This window comes from Vigna umbellata, chromosome 5, assembly GCF_029865625.1.
Source record: "Vigna umbellata cultivar VRB3 chromosome 5, Vumbellata_1.0, whole genome shotgun sequence".
Taxonomy (NCBI): Eukaryota; Viridiplantae; Streptophyta; class Magnoliopsida; order Fabales; family Fabaceae; genus Vigna; species Vigna umbellata.
The window spans coordinates 37,752,413-37,767,357 of record NC_142169.1 but is presented as its reverse complement, the minus strand read 5'-3'; the positions used below and the strand labels follow the sequence as shown (position 1 = coordinate 37,767,357).

At 31.8% G+C, this 14,945-nt stretch overlaps 3 protein-coding genes across 8 annotated transcripts; 2 read left to right on the top strand and 1 right to left on the bottom strand.

Annotated features, from left to right (window-relative positions):
* The first annotated feature begins 1,152 nt into the window (after positions 1–1,152).
* Positions 1,153–7,085, top strand: LOC124840028 (mitogen-activated protein kinase 20-like). 5 transcript variants are annotated; one of them, XM_047316009.2, is made up of 10 exons: positions 1,153–1,602; positions 3,117–3,515; positions 3,861–3,988; positions 4,130–4,189; positions 4,547–4,696; positions 4,801–4,956; positions 5,121–5,332; positions 5,457–5,555; positions 5,843–6,006; positions 6,350–7,085. In XM_047316009.2, the coding sequence occupies exons 2-10, from the start codon at positions 3,119–3,121 to the stop codon at positions 6,799–6,801; spliced, it is 1,818 nt and encodes a 605-aa protein (XP_047171965.1). In that variant the 5' UTR covers positions 1,153–1,602; positions 3,117–3,118; the 3' UTR covers positions 6,802–7,085. The 5 variants fall into 5 exon arrangements, with proteins under 5 accessions (XP_047171965.1, XP_047171966.1, XP_047171961.1 ...); XM_047316010.2 differs by having other exon boundaries at positions 3,111–3,515; XM_047316005.2 differs by having other exon boundaries at positions 1,153–1,661.
* An 862-nt stretch (positions 7,086–7,947) lies between these two features.
* LOC124840030 (uncharacterized) lies at positions 7,948–12,485 on the top strand. Of its 2 annotated transcripts, none has more exons than XM_088092015.1 (2): positions 7,948–8,791; positions 12,181–12,485. In XM_088092015.1, exons 1-2 carry the CDS (start codon positions 8,230–8,232, stop codon positions 12,255–12,257), a joined length of 639 nt encoding a protein of 212 aa, XP_087948141.1. In that variant the 5' UTR covers positions 7,948–8,229; the 3' UTR covers positions 12,258–12,485. The 2 variants fall into 2 exon arrangements, with proteins under 2 accessions (XP_087948141.1, XP_047171968.1); XM_047316012.2 differs by having other exon boundaries at positions 7,948–8,808.
* A 744-nt stretch (positions 12,486–13,229) lies between these two features.
* Positions 13,230–14,691, bottom strand: LOC148198288 (uncharacterized). The gene is made up of 5 exons (XM_088115742.1): positions 14,683–14,691; positions 14,129–14,535; positions 13,973–14,030; positions 13,659–13,931; positions 13,230–13,553 (listed from the first exon to the last, which is right to left on the bottom strand). Exons 1-5 carry the CDS (start codon positions 14,689–14,691, stop codon positions 13,230–13,232), a joined length of 1,071 nt encoding a protein of 356 aa, XP_087971868.1.
* Between the last annotated feature and the right edge of the window lie 254 nt (positions 14,692–14,945).

Genomic DNA, 14,945 nt, shown 5'->3' with positions numbered 1-14,945 from the left:
TAAATATTAATATATTATAAAAAATAAATTTAATATAAAAACTTTAATTTTATTTAAATTAAATTAACAATTAAAGTAATTAAATACACATTTAAATTTAAAAAGAGAATTAATATTAAATAAACTTTTTATTCTTTACTTTTGTTTTTCTTTATAAATTTAGCATTCACATTTTTAAATAAAACTAACGTAAATAAAGTTTTTATACCAAAATTAATATTTTTTTAGTATATTAAAAATAAAATATATGAATATTTGTAAGATTATTTATCATTAAGTATATTCAACTTCCATTTAATACTTTCTTTTTAAAATTGTACACAAGTTTATACAAATGAAAAAAATGCTTAGTTAAATTACTTGCCTACATAATGAACGATGACTCGAATTTAAATTCTTCAAATTTCCCCTTTACCCATTTTGTTTAATAACTATAAAACAATTACGCTAATTTCTTTTATTTGAAAAGTATTACCTTTACCATTATTTCTTTATATAAGAAATAAAATAATATTTTTGTTAACATAATTGTGGACATTTGTTAACATATTTATGATTCATTTTAAAGTTTACTAATGAGATAGTCACTAATTTAATCTGTTCATGAAGAAAAATCCATTAAAATAAATTTATTTTAATAATCTTGTGAGAATTTCCAACTACAAGTTGGAATATATCACATAAATCAAATAAGTAAATAAGAAAAATAGTTGAAGATTGACTTATGCAAAGGCAAGTGCCACCACATTTTCATCCTAATCCTTCCACACTACTTAAAAATACAAAGCAAATAAGACAATAATAGCACTGCAAAACTAATCCTCTAACTTTTCAGCACCGCCACGTGGCATCCACCTACAACCAAAAACCAATGGAAACACGCCACGTGTCATGGGTCCGCCCAACATGCCACCTGTCAGTCGCAGAGGGATACGTACCAACAATTTCATATTAGTGTGAGAGAATCTTCCCTATGCCACACAAATTTACTAAAGTACCCTCCCTCCTTTCCCCCATTTACAAGCACCGTCTATTTTGTATTTAAAAAATTAACAAAGCACACTCGTATGCGTACTTTTGTGTATTCAGGTACGTATCTCTCAATATACGTTATGGATAAGATATACTAAAGGCATAAACTAGATTTAAGCCTCAAAGTTCTAAAAGAAATTTCAATTTTCTCTCTCTTTGTCGGTGTACGCAGATCTTATGCATTCGACGATCTTGGCACCTGCTTTCTGTTGTTGTTCTTCTGGTTTGGCTTTGTGGGGTGAAACAAATTGTGGTTTTCTGGTTGAGGGTAGCTGAAAGGTGGATTTTTGTGTGGAAATGAGAGTGCTTTTGCTGGTGGGGTGGAGTGTATGTTAGAGGGTGGTTTTGGAAAGGGAAGGTGCATGTGGGATCTCAATTGGGTTCTATGTTTGGTGAAGAAGGGTTTGGGGGAAGGGAGAATAAGCTGGTATTGTTGTGGGTTTGTGATAATGAGCAGGGGTAGGTGGGGCAAATGTGGGTGAGGAAAACGGTGTGAGAGATTTGATTTTTGAGGGAAGTAAATTTGGGACCTGATTTTGTTCAGTTTTGGGCTTGATCTTCACTCTATAGGTATGTTTTGGAGAATTTTTGGGTGTCAGGGGAAAATGCAGCAAGATCACCGGAAAAAGGTGGAGTTTTTATTGTGTGGTGTGTATTTGTGTTGATTGGCTTTGTAATTGTGTAATTGGGATTGGGGAATAAAGATTGGATTTGTGTGCTTTTGTTTAATCTGAATGTTGTCTGAGATAGACAAATTTTCAGTGTGATGAGTCTATGGTTGTGTTGGTGAATGAATGGTGTGTGCTGAGAATTTTTTAATATAGCATTTCTCCTTAGGGTCCATCAATGATTTAGTCCCTCTCTCTCTCTCTCTCTCTCTCTAGAATATTTCTTGCACATGATTTGGCTGGCACCGCTAGATCTTCTAGTTTCCAACATTTTTCGGAGGGTTTGATGTAATGTACTTGCATTTTAACGAATTAGATTGCTATTTTATTGACCCCATCATATTTTATTTTTCTCTTTCCACACTTGTTGAGTTGAGCCTTTTCAAGTTTGCGCCAATACCAAGTGGCATTCACTTTTTTATATGCTTACAAGTTTTTCTTGATCGGATAAGATTTTGTCTACTCTTTGTTCTTGTTTTGTTAGGTTTCTGGTTTATTCTATTTTCTCTATGCTTGCATTTCCTTGTTTTATGGAATGGGTTGAATTTATTTTAAATAATTAATTAGGTGTAATAGATTGTATAAAGAGTTGGGATTTGGAGTTGGTAACGCATGTGTATTTTATGTGTTGATGCTCTTCTTGCGGAATCAGTGTCTACATTCCTGTTGAATTGAAAGAAAATAGAAAATGTTGATTTGCTTCAATGCAAATATGTATTTGATTTTGTACAAGTTGAAATATGAAGTTGATTTTGAATTGCATAAATATGTCGTTTTTTTTAGTCTACATATAAACTTATTTTTATCAATAAATATTGATGTATATTATTAAAATGCCAATTTAAACATGATACACATAGTTTATTTAGACTTTTATGTGTAATTTTAATGTTAAGAACCTATAAAATTGTGTTTTATTTTAGTTTTTAGCATCGACAAATTATGATATTGTATATTTTTTAATATTTTTTGTGTATTTTTAATTATTAAAATAATTTTCCTAATACTTGTTCAATCCCCCTTAAGCCACCAATTACCAGTTCCAATACTAAAATATTGATGGAAGCAATTCATGTTTTTGTATTTAATATATTATATATGTATGTTAGTTTGCCTGTGTTACTCCAATGCGTGTGAAAATGGTCATTTTCCTGGAGATAAAATCTGACTGTTGTTGAGATTATAACTCTTTTTGATACTATGATATTTCCCTAATGTGAATTCTCCAAATCTAAAGCAATTTTTTTTCAATTGTGTCTGTTAATTTATCTGCAAGAAGGAAAACATGCTTTTCATTTTAATTTCTATCTATACTGAAGCTTTTGCTTTTACTTTGTTGCTTTAGTTTGATTTGCTAATGTTTTCAGACTTTCGAATTCTAACTTTCTGGATTTTGCAATGGGGAATAAGCTACAGATATGGACTTTTTCTCTGAATATGGTGATGCCAACCAGTTCAGGATTCAAGAAGTCATTGGGAAGGGTAGTTATGGTGTTGTCTGTTCAGCCATTGACACTCGCACCGGAGAAAAAGTGGCAATTAAGAAGATTCATGACATCTTCGAGCATATATCTGATGCTGCTCGAATTCTCCGTGAGATAAAGCTGCTCAGACTTCTTCGACATCCTGATATTGTAGAAATAAAACACATTATGCTGCCTCCATCATGGAAGGACTTCAAAGATATCTATGTTGTTTTTGAGCTCATGGAGTCTGATCTTCATCAAGTCATCAAAGCCAATGATGACTTGACAAAAGAACACTATCAGTTTTTCCTTTATCAATTACTTCGAGCATTGAAGTACATTCATAGTGGTAAACATTGCTATGTCTTCGTTACATGTATATGTAAATGCACATTGTGTGGCTAATGCCTATAACATGTGCCTTCTACTTTCAGAAGTTGTATCTGAAACTGAATAATTTTTCAGCATTCCCACCAATGGAGATGTCAGAATTGGGCACATTATTTTTATCAGTTGCTTTTGTTTCCTTTTTTATTATCAGTTCCCCCTTAAATCATAAAATTGTACACTTTTAGTATTTGTCAAAATGTGAGACCTTCGTTAAGGGGAGGGTCTAACATTTGTCTACTTCGTAATGAGTATGCTTGCATTGATTTCAATATTGTGTATCTGATTCTTAACTTGTACAATGCAGCAAATGTCTATCATCGAGATTTGAAACCAAAGAATATACTGGCAAATGCAAACTGTAAGCTTAAAATCTGTGATTTTGGGTTAGCTAGAGTTGCCTTCAGTGACACGCCAACAACTATATTTTGGACGGTATTTTTCTCTAAATATTTGCATCGTTTGCTTCCTTCATATATTTAATTTATTTTGGCTTTTCTTGTTTTCATTTTTGTTGTTATTTTGGAGGGAAGAGACTGATGTTTCTTGTTGTTATTTTAATGCATTTGTCTATAGGATTATGTTGCTACAAGGTGGTATAGAGCTCCAGAGCTATGTGGATCATTTTACTCAAAGGTATGGATTTTCCAGATTTCTGTGGACATTGAAAAAGTGAGAGACGAAGTATATGTACTGAGTGTCGACTTATCATACCATCAAACATTCATTCTTTCATCTCCTTTTCTATCCATTAACTAACCACATGACCTAGGATGGAAGGACAATCTGTTCTTTGTTATCATTCTGTAAGTTACATATTTTTTCTGTTATTTTTTATCTGCCATCAAACTAACTCTTCAGTATTGACTGCAATATGAAGCAAAATCTGTGATACATTGAACTAACATTTTGGTGGTTGATGATAAATTATTTACTCAATGTGAAGCTATTGTGTGTTTGATAGGTCTAAGTTTTTAGTAAATCTTGATGCAGTATACACCAGCAATTGATATATGGAGTATAGGTTGTATCTTTGCTGAAGTACTAATGGGAAAGCCACTTTTTCCTGGGAAAAATGTAGTCCACCAATTGGACCTGATGACAGATCTGCTTGGGACACCTTCACTTGATACTATATCACGGGTAAATATTTTCTTCAATTCTGTAAGAACCATTTTAGTTGTGTAGCTTAGGATGCACCAGAAGTTGCTGAAACCGATCATAACCATTTTTTGTGATGGATGCAGGTACGCAATGAGAAAGCAAGGAGATACCTAACTAGCATGAGGAAAAAGCAGCCTGTGCCGTTTTCTCAAAAGTTTCCCAATGCAAACCCTTTAGCACTGCGTCTGCTGGAAAGGTTGTTGGCTTTTGATCCAAAAGATCGGCCTACGGCAGAAGAGGTTGGTTTGTTACATTCTTCTCTGCTTCTTATGTTATGTGCATTGAAATGTGCTATTTATAGTGTGAACAATAAAAGATATAATGAATCATAGTGAATAACAATCTATACTGTGGTATCTTGACATTTGTGATAACTGTTTCTTAAATGCTTTTGTGTGTTCAGGCATTGGCTGATCCTTACTTTAAGGGGCTGGCAAAAGTTGAGAAGGAGCCATCTTGCCATCCTATCACAAAAATGGAATTTGAATTTGAAAGACGAAGAGTAACAAAGGAAGACATTCGAGAACTGATTTTCCGTGAGATTCTAGAGTATCACCCTCAGCTATTGAAAGACTACATGAATGGAAATGAGAGAACCAATTTTCTTTATCCAAGGTTTTTATTTTCGTAATTGGTTTTCAACTGTTTATAACATGTTATCTTTTTTGCCCTCTTGAGAATTGTCAATTTCGAATTTTGCTTTCATCTGAGTTTACTTTTTTGCTGCAATTTTTTACAGTGCTGTCGATCAATTCAGAAAGCAGTTTGCTCATCTGGAGGAAAATGGTAAAAATGGTCATGTTATGCCACTTGAAAGAAAGCATGTTTCTCTTCCAAGGTAATGTTTCTGATTCATAAACTCAGCTGCTCATTGGATTTCTTGTGACATTTGATGCATTCCAATTGTAGTGGTTACTTTTTTATTATATTATGCATATGTTAAGATGGTAATCACAAGACTGAAAGTCCTACGATACAAATCGCTAATTTGATTCTGCTCATGATCAATGAAATATTGACATTCTAGTAATGGAGGGACTATTTATGATTTGTATGATTCATGTTGGTTTGGAAGGAGAGCATAATATGTTTGATCATATTCTCATGCTTTTGGCTTATTGACAGGTCAACCATTGTACATTCAAATTCTAATACAATACACCCAAAAGATCAATCAAACATTGTTGCCTGCAAAAACCGACCAACTGCTGAGGAATGCAACAGGAATTCCAGAGATACAAAAATTCTAGTGCCAAGGTCAATGCAGGGACCACCAAGAATTCCACTAGGTATGGGGTTGTTATCATTGTTGTCTGTTAAGTTTTCGTGCATGATCATTGATTAATAATTAAAGGCATGTTTGATTCCCTTCTTACCTTTTTGTGTTTCAGAACAATTTCACATTATTCAGCAATCACTTTCTCATCCAAAGTTTGTTTAGTTTTGAATTTTGTTTTCCGAACAAGTATTTTATAAAAGCCAAAATTTGGAAACAACTGATGAATGTTGTCTCATCCTTTTATGTAGTATCATCTTCTAGGAGCCACCTTTTGTTACTATATTTTAGAAAATCAAAAACCCTCTTTTGAAACAATGAACAAAGAAGGCCTAATGATTTCATTTATTTTTCAGCAAAACCTGGTAAAGTTGTGGGGCCAGTTGTTCCATACGAGTACGATAACATTGTCAAGGATTCTTATGATCCTAGGTCGTTTATCAGAGGTTCTGTGCTTCCTACTCAACCTGTTCCCCCAGGGTACTATTATCATCAGAGATCCAGCACTGCAAATCAAGAAAGGGCTGCAACAGAAGCTGACAAGAGTGTGCCTTTGCAAGCAAAACAACATGATCAAGAACAATTTGGAATTAATGCCAAGAGGGCACCAGATATAGCTATTAATATTGATACAAATCCCTTTTTTATGACAAGGGCAGGAGTTAACAAGTTAGAGCAAGGTGATCAAATAGTCATAGAGACAAACTTGTTGCAGCCAAAGACATATGGTGGAAGCAGTGCTGCAGCTGGGGCCACTGCTCATAGAAAGGTGGGTCCTGTTCAGTATGGTATGACAAGAATGTTCTAGAAGAAGGGTGTTTTTCTTGTGAATAATTTGACCAGGGGGACAAAATCTCTGGAGAAAAAAAATGACAGTTTTAGGATTAGAGCTGTTTTCTTGGTGATGCTTTTGTATAAATTTTGGTTAGAACTGTCTAGAGACTTTTGATGATGAAATTTAGTCCTATAATATAAGTGAATCCAGAGAAACTCATTTTGGGTGTTTGCATTGAAGACACATCCATGAAACAAATTTCTTGACGGTTTGTACTTTTAATTTGATTTATGGGATTTCACAAACCTAGTATCTCATATACCTTACCAAATAAACGACTTAAGTATCATCTTATTCCCTCTAAATTGAACAAGTTTTGGTTTTGATCTTTAATTTTTCATTCTTTAAAAATATTTCATTATTTATTTTGATCTATGTTGGCTTGTGTCATTTATTGTTTGGGTTTAATAAAGGATAATGAACATCAATGTTGACACTGTGTAACTGTAGCGAGTCATTATACGATTTTTAAAATTTTCAATTTAATTTAAAATAGGGTTAAGGATTAATGGTGATTTTATGATTTTCTAATAATGGCTATCAAAGAAAGAAAAATATTTAACAAGTAGTAATGTCAAAATTACTAAAAATAGAAGACCATTTACTAAGCCAGTGTGAGAGGCATGAGAATGTGTGAAATTGAGATTAATACAATTTAAAGGAGGCATTCGGTGGAATAAATTTGATTTAGTTTGTCTTTTAGTTTGAAGTTAGACATGTTTATAACATCTGATTTTGTTTTTCAAAATTAGTAAACAATGTTTCTCATAAATGAATTTTGGTGAAAGTTTATACGAAATAATTCTCATGAGGTGATAATTTAACCTTTATAAGTTTAAATAAAATTTTGCAATAGCAGGTTATTTTCGCTAACTTATTTAATTTTTCAAATAATTAACTGGAAATTTATGTAAATATATTTTGCAAAATATTATTTGTTATAATTTCTGGAATCAAGGAATGTTCTTTTATGTTTCTTACACCCAGTCTTTCCTAAGATCTCATTAAATGTCTCTAAAAATTATTTTTTAACTCATAATAAATTAATTTAAATTTAAAAAACTTTATTCATTTATTTTTCTATAAATTTTGATTAATAGAGTTTCAGCTAGACAAGATTTGAAGTTTAAATCCAACGTCTCAGAGGGAAAGTGAAAACGATAACAGAATAAAACTCTGCGCGCGAAAATTGCATTCTCCTTCTCCCTTTCCAGGAAAATCCTCCCAAATTTTCCCGGAAAACGCTCGTCCTCGCGACCTCGTCATTCATTCTCTCGCACTCCTTTCCACTCATCAATCTCTCACTATCCACTGTTCCTATCATCCCCCCTTTCGCCACCTAGAAATCACGAGCACTCTTCACACCGATCGAATCTCATCGATTTACTTTCTCCCACAGCGATGGATATCGCGAACGGCGTCGTGTCGAAGATGGAGGCGCTGGAGCGCGATAACGCGTCGAAGAAGGACGAGATCCATAATCTGAAGATAGAGATCGAGTCGCTGCGGCGAGAGGCGGAGGAACTGGAGTCGGAGATGAATGCCGTTGAGAAGGCCGGATCAGAGGCGGTGGTGCTGAGCAGCGTGCTCGAGGATCGAGAGAGAATGTTGACGTTTCTGGAGAGGGAGACAAAGACTATGAAGCAGATGAACGCAGAGAGCGAGATGAAGGTGCGCGATCTGGAGCGGAGGATTGGCGTTCTGGAAGTGCGGAAGAGCGAGGAGCGGTGTAAAAGAGTTCGCGTGGAGGAGGAAATGAGAGAGAAGGTTGGCGAGAAAGAGAAAGAGATTGAAAGACTGAAACAGAGAATCAAAGATTTGGAGGAAGCGAAGGGTGTGGAAAGGAAACAGAACAGTGAAATTGAGGACGAGGAAGAGAAGAAGGGATTAGGGTTTATGTGGCCGCTGGTTGCAGCCGGAGGTGCAGCCGTGGTGGCTGTGTTTTATTTCTATTTTCGAAAACGTAGGTGACACTTCAAGGTGACATGCTCAACTTCATTCCTTCTTTCTTTACTATTTTTTTTAGTAATAACGTGAATTATATTAGTATTAAAAATGTTTTTTTAATGTTCTTACTCACTTTTTTAAATCAACTATTCTTCTATCATTAAAGATTTTTAAATTAGAAAAAAAGAGGATAGAGAATTTCTTTTGTTATTTTTATACATTGAAATTGGTGCTACTTTTGTACAATTTTATATCAGTATTATTAGACTTTATAAATTGTTGTTTTGATAAATCATTCTTTATTACAGATTTAATAATATTTTTATATTTATGAAGAGTACTCACTAGTGATTTTAGTTAGTTTTAATTTTTTTTTCTTTTCTTTATTGAAAAGTTTATTTGGTTTCCATTACTAATGTTGAATAAGCATGACTTTATAGTAGTTTGTACTTTATTATAAATATTACTGAAATAGTGTTCAGTAAGTTCTAATTATTCAGATTTATAATTATTTTCGTGTCTTTATAATATTTATTTATTTATTTTTTTCTTATAAGAAATTCTTTTATTATTATTATTATTTATTTAATTACAAAACACAACTTTATTATTTTCTTAAACATGATGTGGATATTTTTATTTTTACTTTTTATTAAATAATATATTAACAATTTATTTGTTGTTATATTGTTTATTTTATGTATAATATTGTTTACAATACATTTATTTTACAATATTATATTATATAAAACAAACTAGACTTTTGTTTTGAATACAAAGATTTGAATATTTTTTAAAATGTAATCACTCAACTAAAAGTTTTAAAAGAAAGAATCATCTATAAGATCACAATGTTTTCTTCATCCGTCAGAAGAACAATCTTAAAGATCACAATGTTGGTTCTTTATATCAATAGAAGAAAAACTTAACCTGTCGGCTAAAAAATAATAACAATAAACTTTTCTTTTAAAAGTAATTCTTGTGAACATGGTATTGAACTAACTATACCCAAACGTTAATCAAATCAACAACTTTTCAATCTTAACTCAACTAATGATATATAAACAGAAAATGATTGAGCCTCCAACAAAATGAAAGTATAAAAAAAGAAGAAAGAAAAACATAAATACAAAAGACTTTCAAATTATTACTTTTCAAATAAAATTTTGAATCATTTAATTCTAAATAACCAAATTACTCTCTCTATAAAATTTTAATTTCTTTTATAATTGTTTATTCCAACAACTTATTTTATTATACAATATTTTAATTTTTTTAATAAAAAAATTATTCACTTAACATTCTCTCTCAAATGATAATCGCTTTTTATTCAATTTGGTTTGATAATATTTGTGAATGACTATAATAAGTCATTTAAAAACAAATAATACATTACCTTACATTGTTTTATATATTTATGTTAATTAATGTTTGTTTATATCAGTTAAAATATTAATGCAAACTATTAATTTAAAATTAAAAAATTAATCATACTAGTTTGGTCCTCTAATTATATTCAATATTATCTGATTTGATTCTTTAACATTTTTGTGTTAATTTATTCCTTTGTCAACTTTTATATAACAATGTTAAATCTTATCGAAAGTTTATGGATGTAAATCTCTTTAGTATGATTACATCTTTAAAAATTAGTTTTATAATCTAAATATATAGATTTTTAGAACCTTTATTTTGACCCCGATCCTCATTTTTTCCCCTTTCACATACCACCATCACTATTCAACCCAAATCAAAATTGAGAAAAGTTCGATTATTTTTCAACTTATGTAATTGGAACAAATTCTTTTACAGCTTCTGTAGATTTTGATTAAAGAAAAAAAAGTAGCATTTAGATTGCATTAAGTTTGATAATAAAAGAAAAATAATTTGGGATTACTTTGCTACTCTAAAACTATGGATTTATTTTCAGACCTAAAATTTGAGAAATTTCACTATTTAATCTAAAGTAACTTTAGTTTCATTACTCGTTAAACCAATACAATATCCATAGGATTTAGATGTAATAATAATTTTATGACTTTGTCAGCGGAAATAAGCACAAAATCAAAGCTCTTTCATGTGAAATATAGTTTTAGGCGTGAAGCATGAAGCTCACGAAACCTATTGCAATGTTCACTTAGCTGTACTCCTTTGAAGCGTATTGTGATTTAAAGTATGTAAAAAGAATGAGCAAGTGATACTTCTTCATTAATCCATAAATACTTGCTCAAATGATTATATATTTTAGATGTTCAATTGTGCTTCAAACATATTGTTTCTATATGCATGATATTTTAGAAGTATGGTAGTGATCTAAATTATAAATAATGAACAATGCTTATTCAAACAATTAATTTCAAATCATCCATACATCTTTTATACAGAAGAGATCAAGCTAATAATGTTTTAAAAAATACTTTCACATATCATTTTTTCAATATGATGGTCCAAGTAAATAATATACATTTAATCGTTGTATAAAAAATTGACTCTCCTGAAATTACTTTAGAAGTAATTTAATATGTTCTTTTATATTATATATGTATGTATATATAAATTTTCCTGGCTTTCAGCTTCTTGTTTATAGAAAGAGTAAATTAATCATAACTATGAATTCTTTAAAATATACCCAATGTATTACTTGCCAACTTATTTTCCCTAAAAATGTTAGGTGGAAGTAATTTAGAAAATGTGATGGAAATATTTCCTCCATATGGAATAAGTTCACCTAGGTTTGTAGTTGTTGGCCTAGGAAATGAAGCAAGATTGGATTTTTAGTGGTATTTGGGGGAATAACTTATTTTGTTAGAAGGTGAGTGGGGTTGGTTATATTTTATTTTATTTTATTTTTTGTGTGAATGTTGGTTTCATTCCTCTCTATTGTTATCAAAGTGGGACATATATAAATTATAATGTAAGATTAAATATTTATAGATTATTTGATAACAGTTAAATAATAAATTTTGTTAAAATAAATTTTAATATTATGATATGAAGTGAGTTTAACTTTTGTAAGCTGAGAATTGTTTTTACTTATATACTAAAAAGTATTAAATTTCCAACAAATATATATTATCATTGATACATACGAACAAATGATGAAAAATAAAATAAAATAATGATATGACAAATGTTAGTTGTTTTTTGTGTGCATATCAAATGCTAATATGGTACCTCATTATTAATATAAGTGATTCATTGTTACTATTTTTGACACATTAGTTACTTATATAAGTTCTTTCAGGAAATATTTGTAAGTTAGGTAATATAACATCATGTTTTATTATTGAATTGAATTACACTTTAGAAGAAACTTTTTAATCTTTTGGTGCATATATATTTTTGCTTTCGTATTTTTTCTATTACTTGAGCATATTTATAATTTTTATGCTCCTTATATGCCAGACACAGTGGAAAAAAGATCTACAAGGTTTGCGGAATACCAAATTCGCCAATTGGTACCAAGTAGAGGTCAAATATAGCTTTGAAGTTGACTCAGATGTGTTGACACAAATGTTTAGCATACTGTGACTAATTTGAGGATATCTTACTCAATTTAAGCCCTAAAACATGAGTTCTTCTTCGAATCTTGCAAGGCAGGGTAGACTAGCAATTCTAAACGAATTGACAATTATAAATAGGTCAATTCATTGTGAGAATTTATACAGGAAACTTATTAATGTAGTTTTTTTCCCTTTTCTTTTGGGATTTAAGAAAATCTCTTTTCTCCCCTTTTCTACAATTTTTGCACCATTCATTGTTCAAGTTTCTTCAATTTATAAAGACTATGGAAGGTTAAAGAACGTGGTGAGTTCAGGTAATATGTGTTAAGAAAATCTTTGATAAACTGATATTTTTCTAAACTTGAGTCTGCTATTTATTGATAACTGAAGGGTTTTAAATAGTTGTGATACTTACAATATTACAAAAATAAAAATAAAATCTGAAAATAAAATATCAACTATCTTAAAAATAAAATCTGCTTAATCTATCATAAAATAATATTGTACCAAGATAAAAAGAAAATCATAACTACCTATCCCTATTTTATCTCTACTAAATCAAACTAAATATTACTAGACCCAAGACTAATAAAATAAGATTTAAACAAAATTATTAATAAAACCCTAAAATTTAAGTTTATTCCAACAAACTCCTGCATAAACTTAAATTCTTTCTTCCTTTATTCGACTTTCCATGTGCATCATCCCACACCGGGTTTGCTTCTTTCCATCATATTTGAGTTGAAGTTATCCAAACTCTTGCTAGTCATATCTTGTTTCAAACATTTTCTCTCCAAGATTTTCAGCTCCAGTTCATACAATCGGTTCTTCTTTGCTTTTACCTGGGTTGTTAGACGACCACACTTATCCTTTAAATACAGTACCTGCTTTTTTTCATAACAACTGAATTACCTTTTTCAATTATCTGACCCATGCTTAAAATATTACTCTTTAGCTTTGGAACATAGTAAACATCCCTAATCTCTCCAACTCGTCCATTCTTCTGCATATGTCGAATTGTTCCACGCCCTTGGAGTCATCTCCAAAAGACATAAATTTGCCCTCCACCTTGGTGAGTTTATAAAAGCACTTCTCGTTTCCACACATATGATTGCTTGCCCCAGTATTTAGATACCATACTGAGTTGGTAGAAATCTCATCAGCCTTCATCTCTTCTTCATCTTCTTCTTTCCTTTTTTTATTTGGTTCAAGAACGCTAGATGTTTTCTCTTCCTTTTCAAGAGTCGTCTTCTTCAGCTCCTCAAGCTCAACCCTCTGTTTATTCATAATTTCATTAACTTAATCCAGAAGACTCCCTATCTGCTGAATCTCTTCATCTTTTTGTTTGAGTTCCTTTTCCACGTTTGTCGCACCTTTTACCGAGATCACTTCATCCATTATTGAGACCGAATTTTCCATGTCCATTGTATCCGAGCTCTTTGCCAGCAACATTTTTTCTGCATCTTCAGTAAAGATATTCATCTCCCTCTTTGTCTCTACCTTGCAATACTTTGCAATATGGCTTGCCTTACCACAATTGTAGCACTTGCTTGATTTATACTCGTTTGCATAGTGGCCATACTTGCCACACTTAAAACACTTAACTCCTGACCGATCTCCTCGGCCTTTTCCTTGTCCTCGGTCACGCCAATTCTATTGACCGATTTGCTCTTCATTATCATTGTGAAAATTACCTCGGCCATGTCCACCTCGTCCTCGGCTTCCTTGCCATCTGCCGTCAGGACCTCGGCTCTGAGTAATCCGAGTTTTATTCGAGTCAAAATATACCTGTAGTGCTTGATCGTCGGGTCTTTTTCTTTTTCTTCCTCAATTCGTGGGCTTTTAATGACTCATCTAATTCCTCCATAGTGAGAGTTGAGAAATCCTTTGTCTCTTCAATAGTGACCATGATACTTTCAAAATCATCCGTTAAATTTCTCAAGATTTTTTCCGCAACCTGATTAGGAGGAACCTCTTCTCCGTTCATTCCGAGTTGGTTGACCATCTTCTGCACTCGAGGTATAAACTCAGTAACTCCCTCTTTTTCATCCATCTCCATATGTTCAAACTCTCTTCTAAGAGCTTGTACTCGGACGTGCTTCACTCGAGTATCTGCTTTGTATGCCACCTTCAGAATTTCCCATGCTTCTTTTGCTGACTTTGCATTAGTTATTTTCTCGAATCCATTATATAGAAAGTACAAAGTTGATTTGTCTTTCACTCGTATCTTTTTTAATGCAGCAATCTGGTTCACTGTCTGATGCTCATCATTTGTAGGTTAATTGTACCCGTCTTCCACGATGTCCCATACATCTTGGGATCCAAGAAGAACCTACATCTGCAAAGAACAATTCTCATAATTGGTCTTTTCTGACAATTGTTGCACACTCATTCCGTTGACTACCTTTGCCATCTCTTCTAAAAAAGATCGAGCACTTTTTCTCTCACGATGTTTGACTCTCTCCTCTCTCTTTCTCTCTCTCGGTACTAAGAGCTTAAAGCTTTGATACCACTGTTAGGAAAATCTCATGATACACACATTCGTGATACTTACAATATTACGAAAATAAAAATAAAATCTGAAAATAAAATATCAACTATCTTAAAAATAAAATTTGTTTAATCTATCATAAAATAATATTGTACCTAGATAAACAAAAAATCATA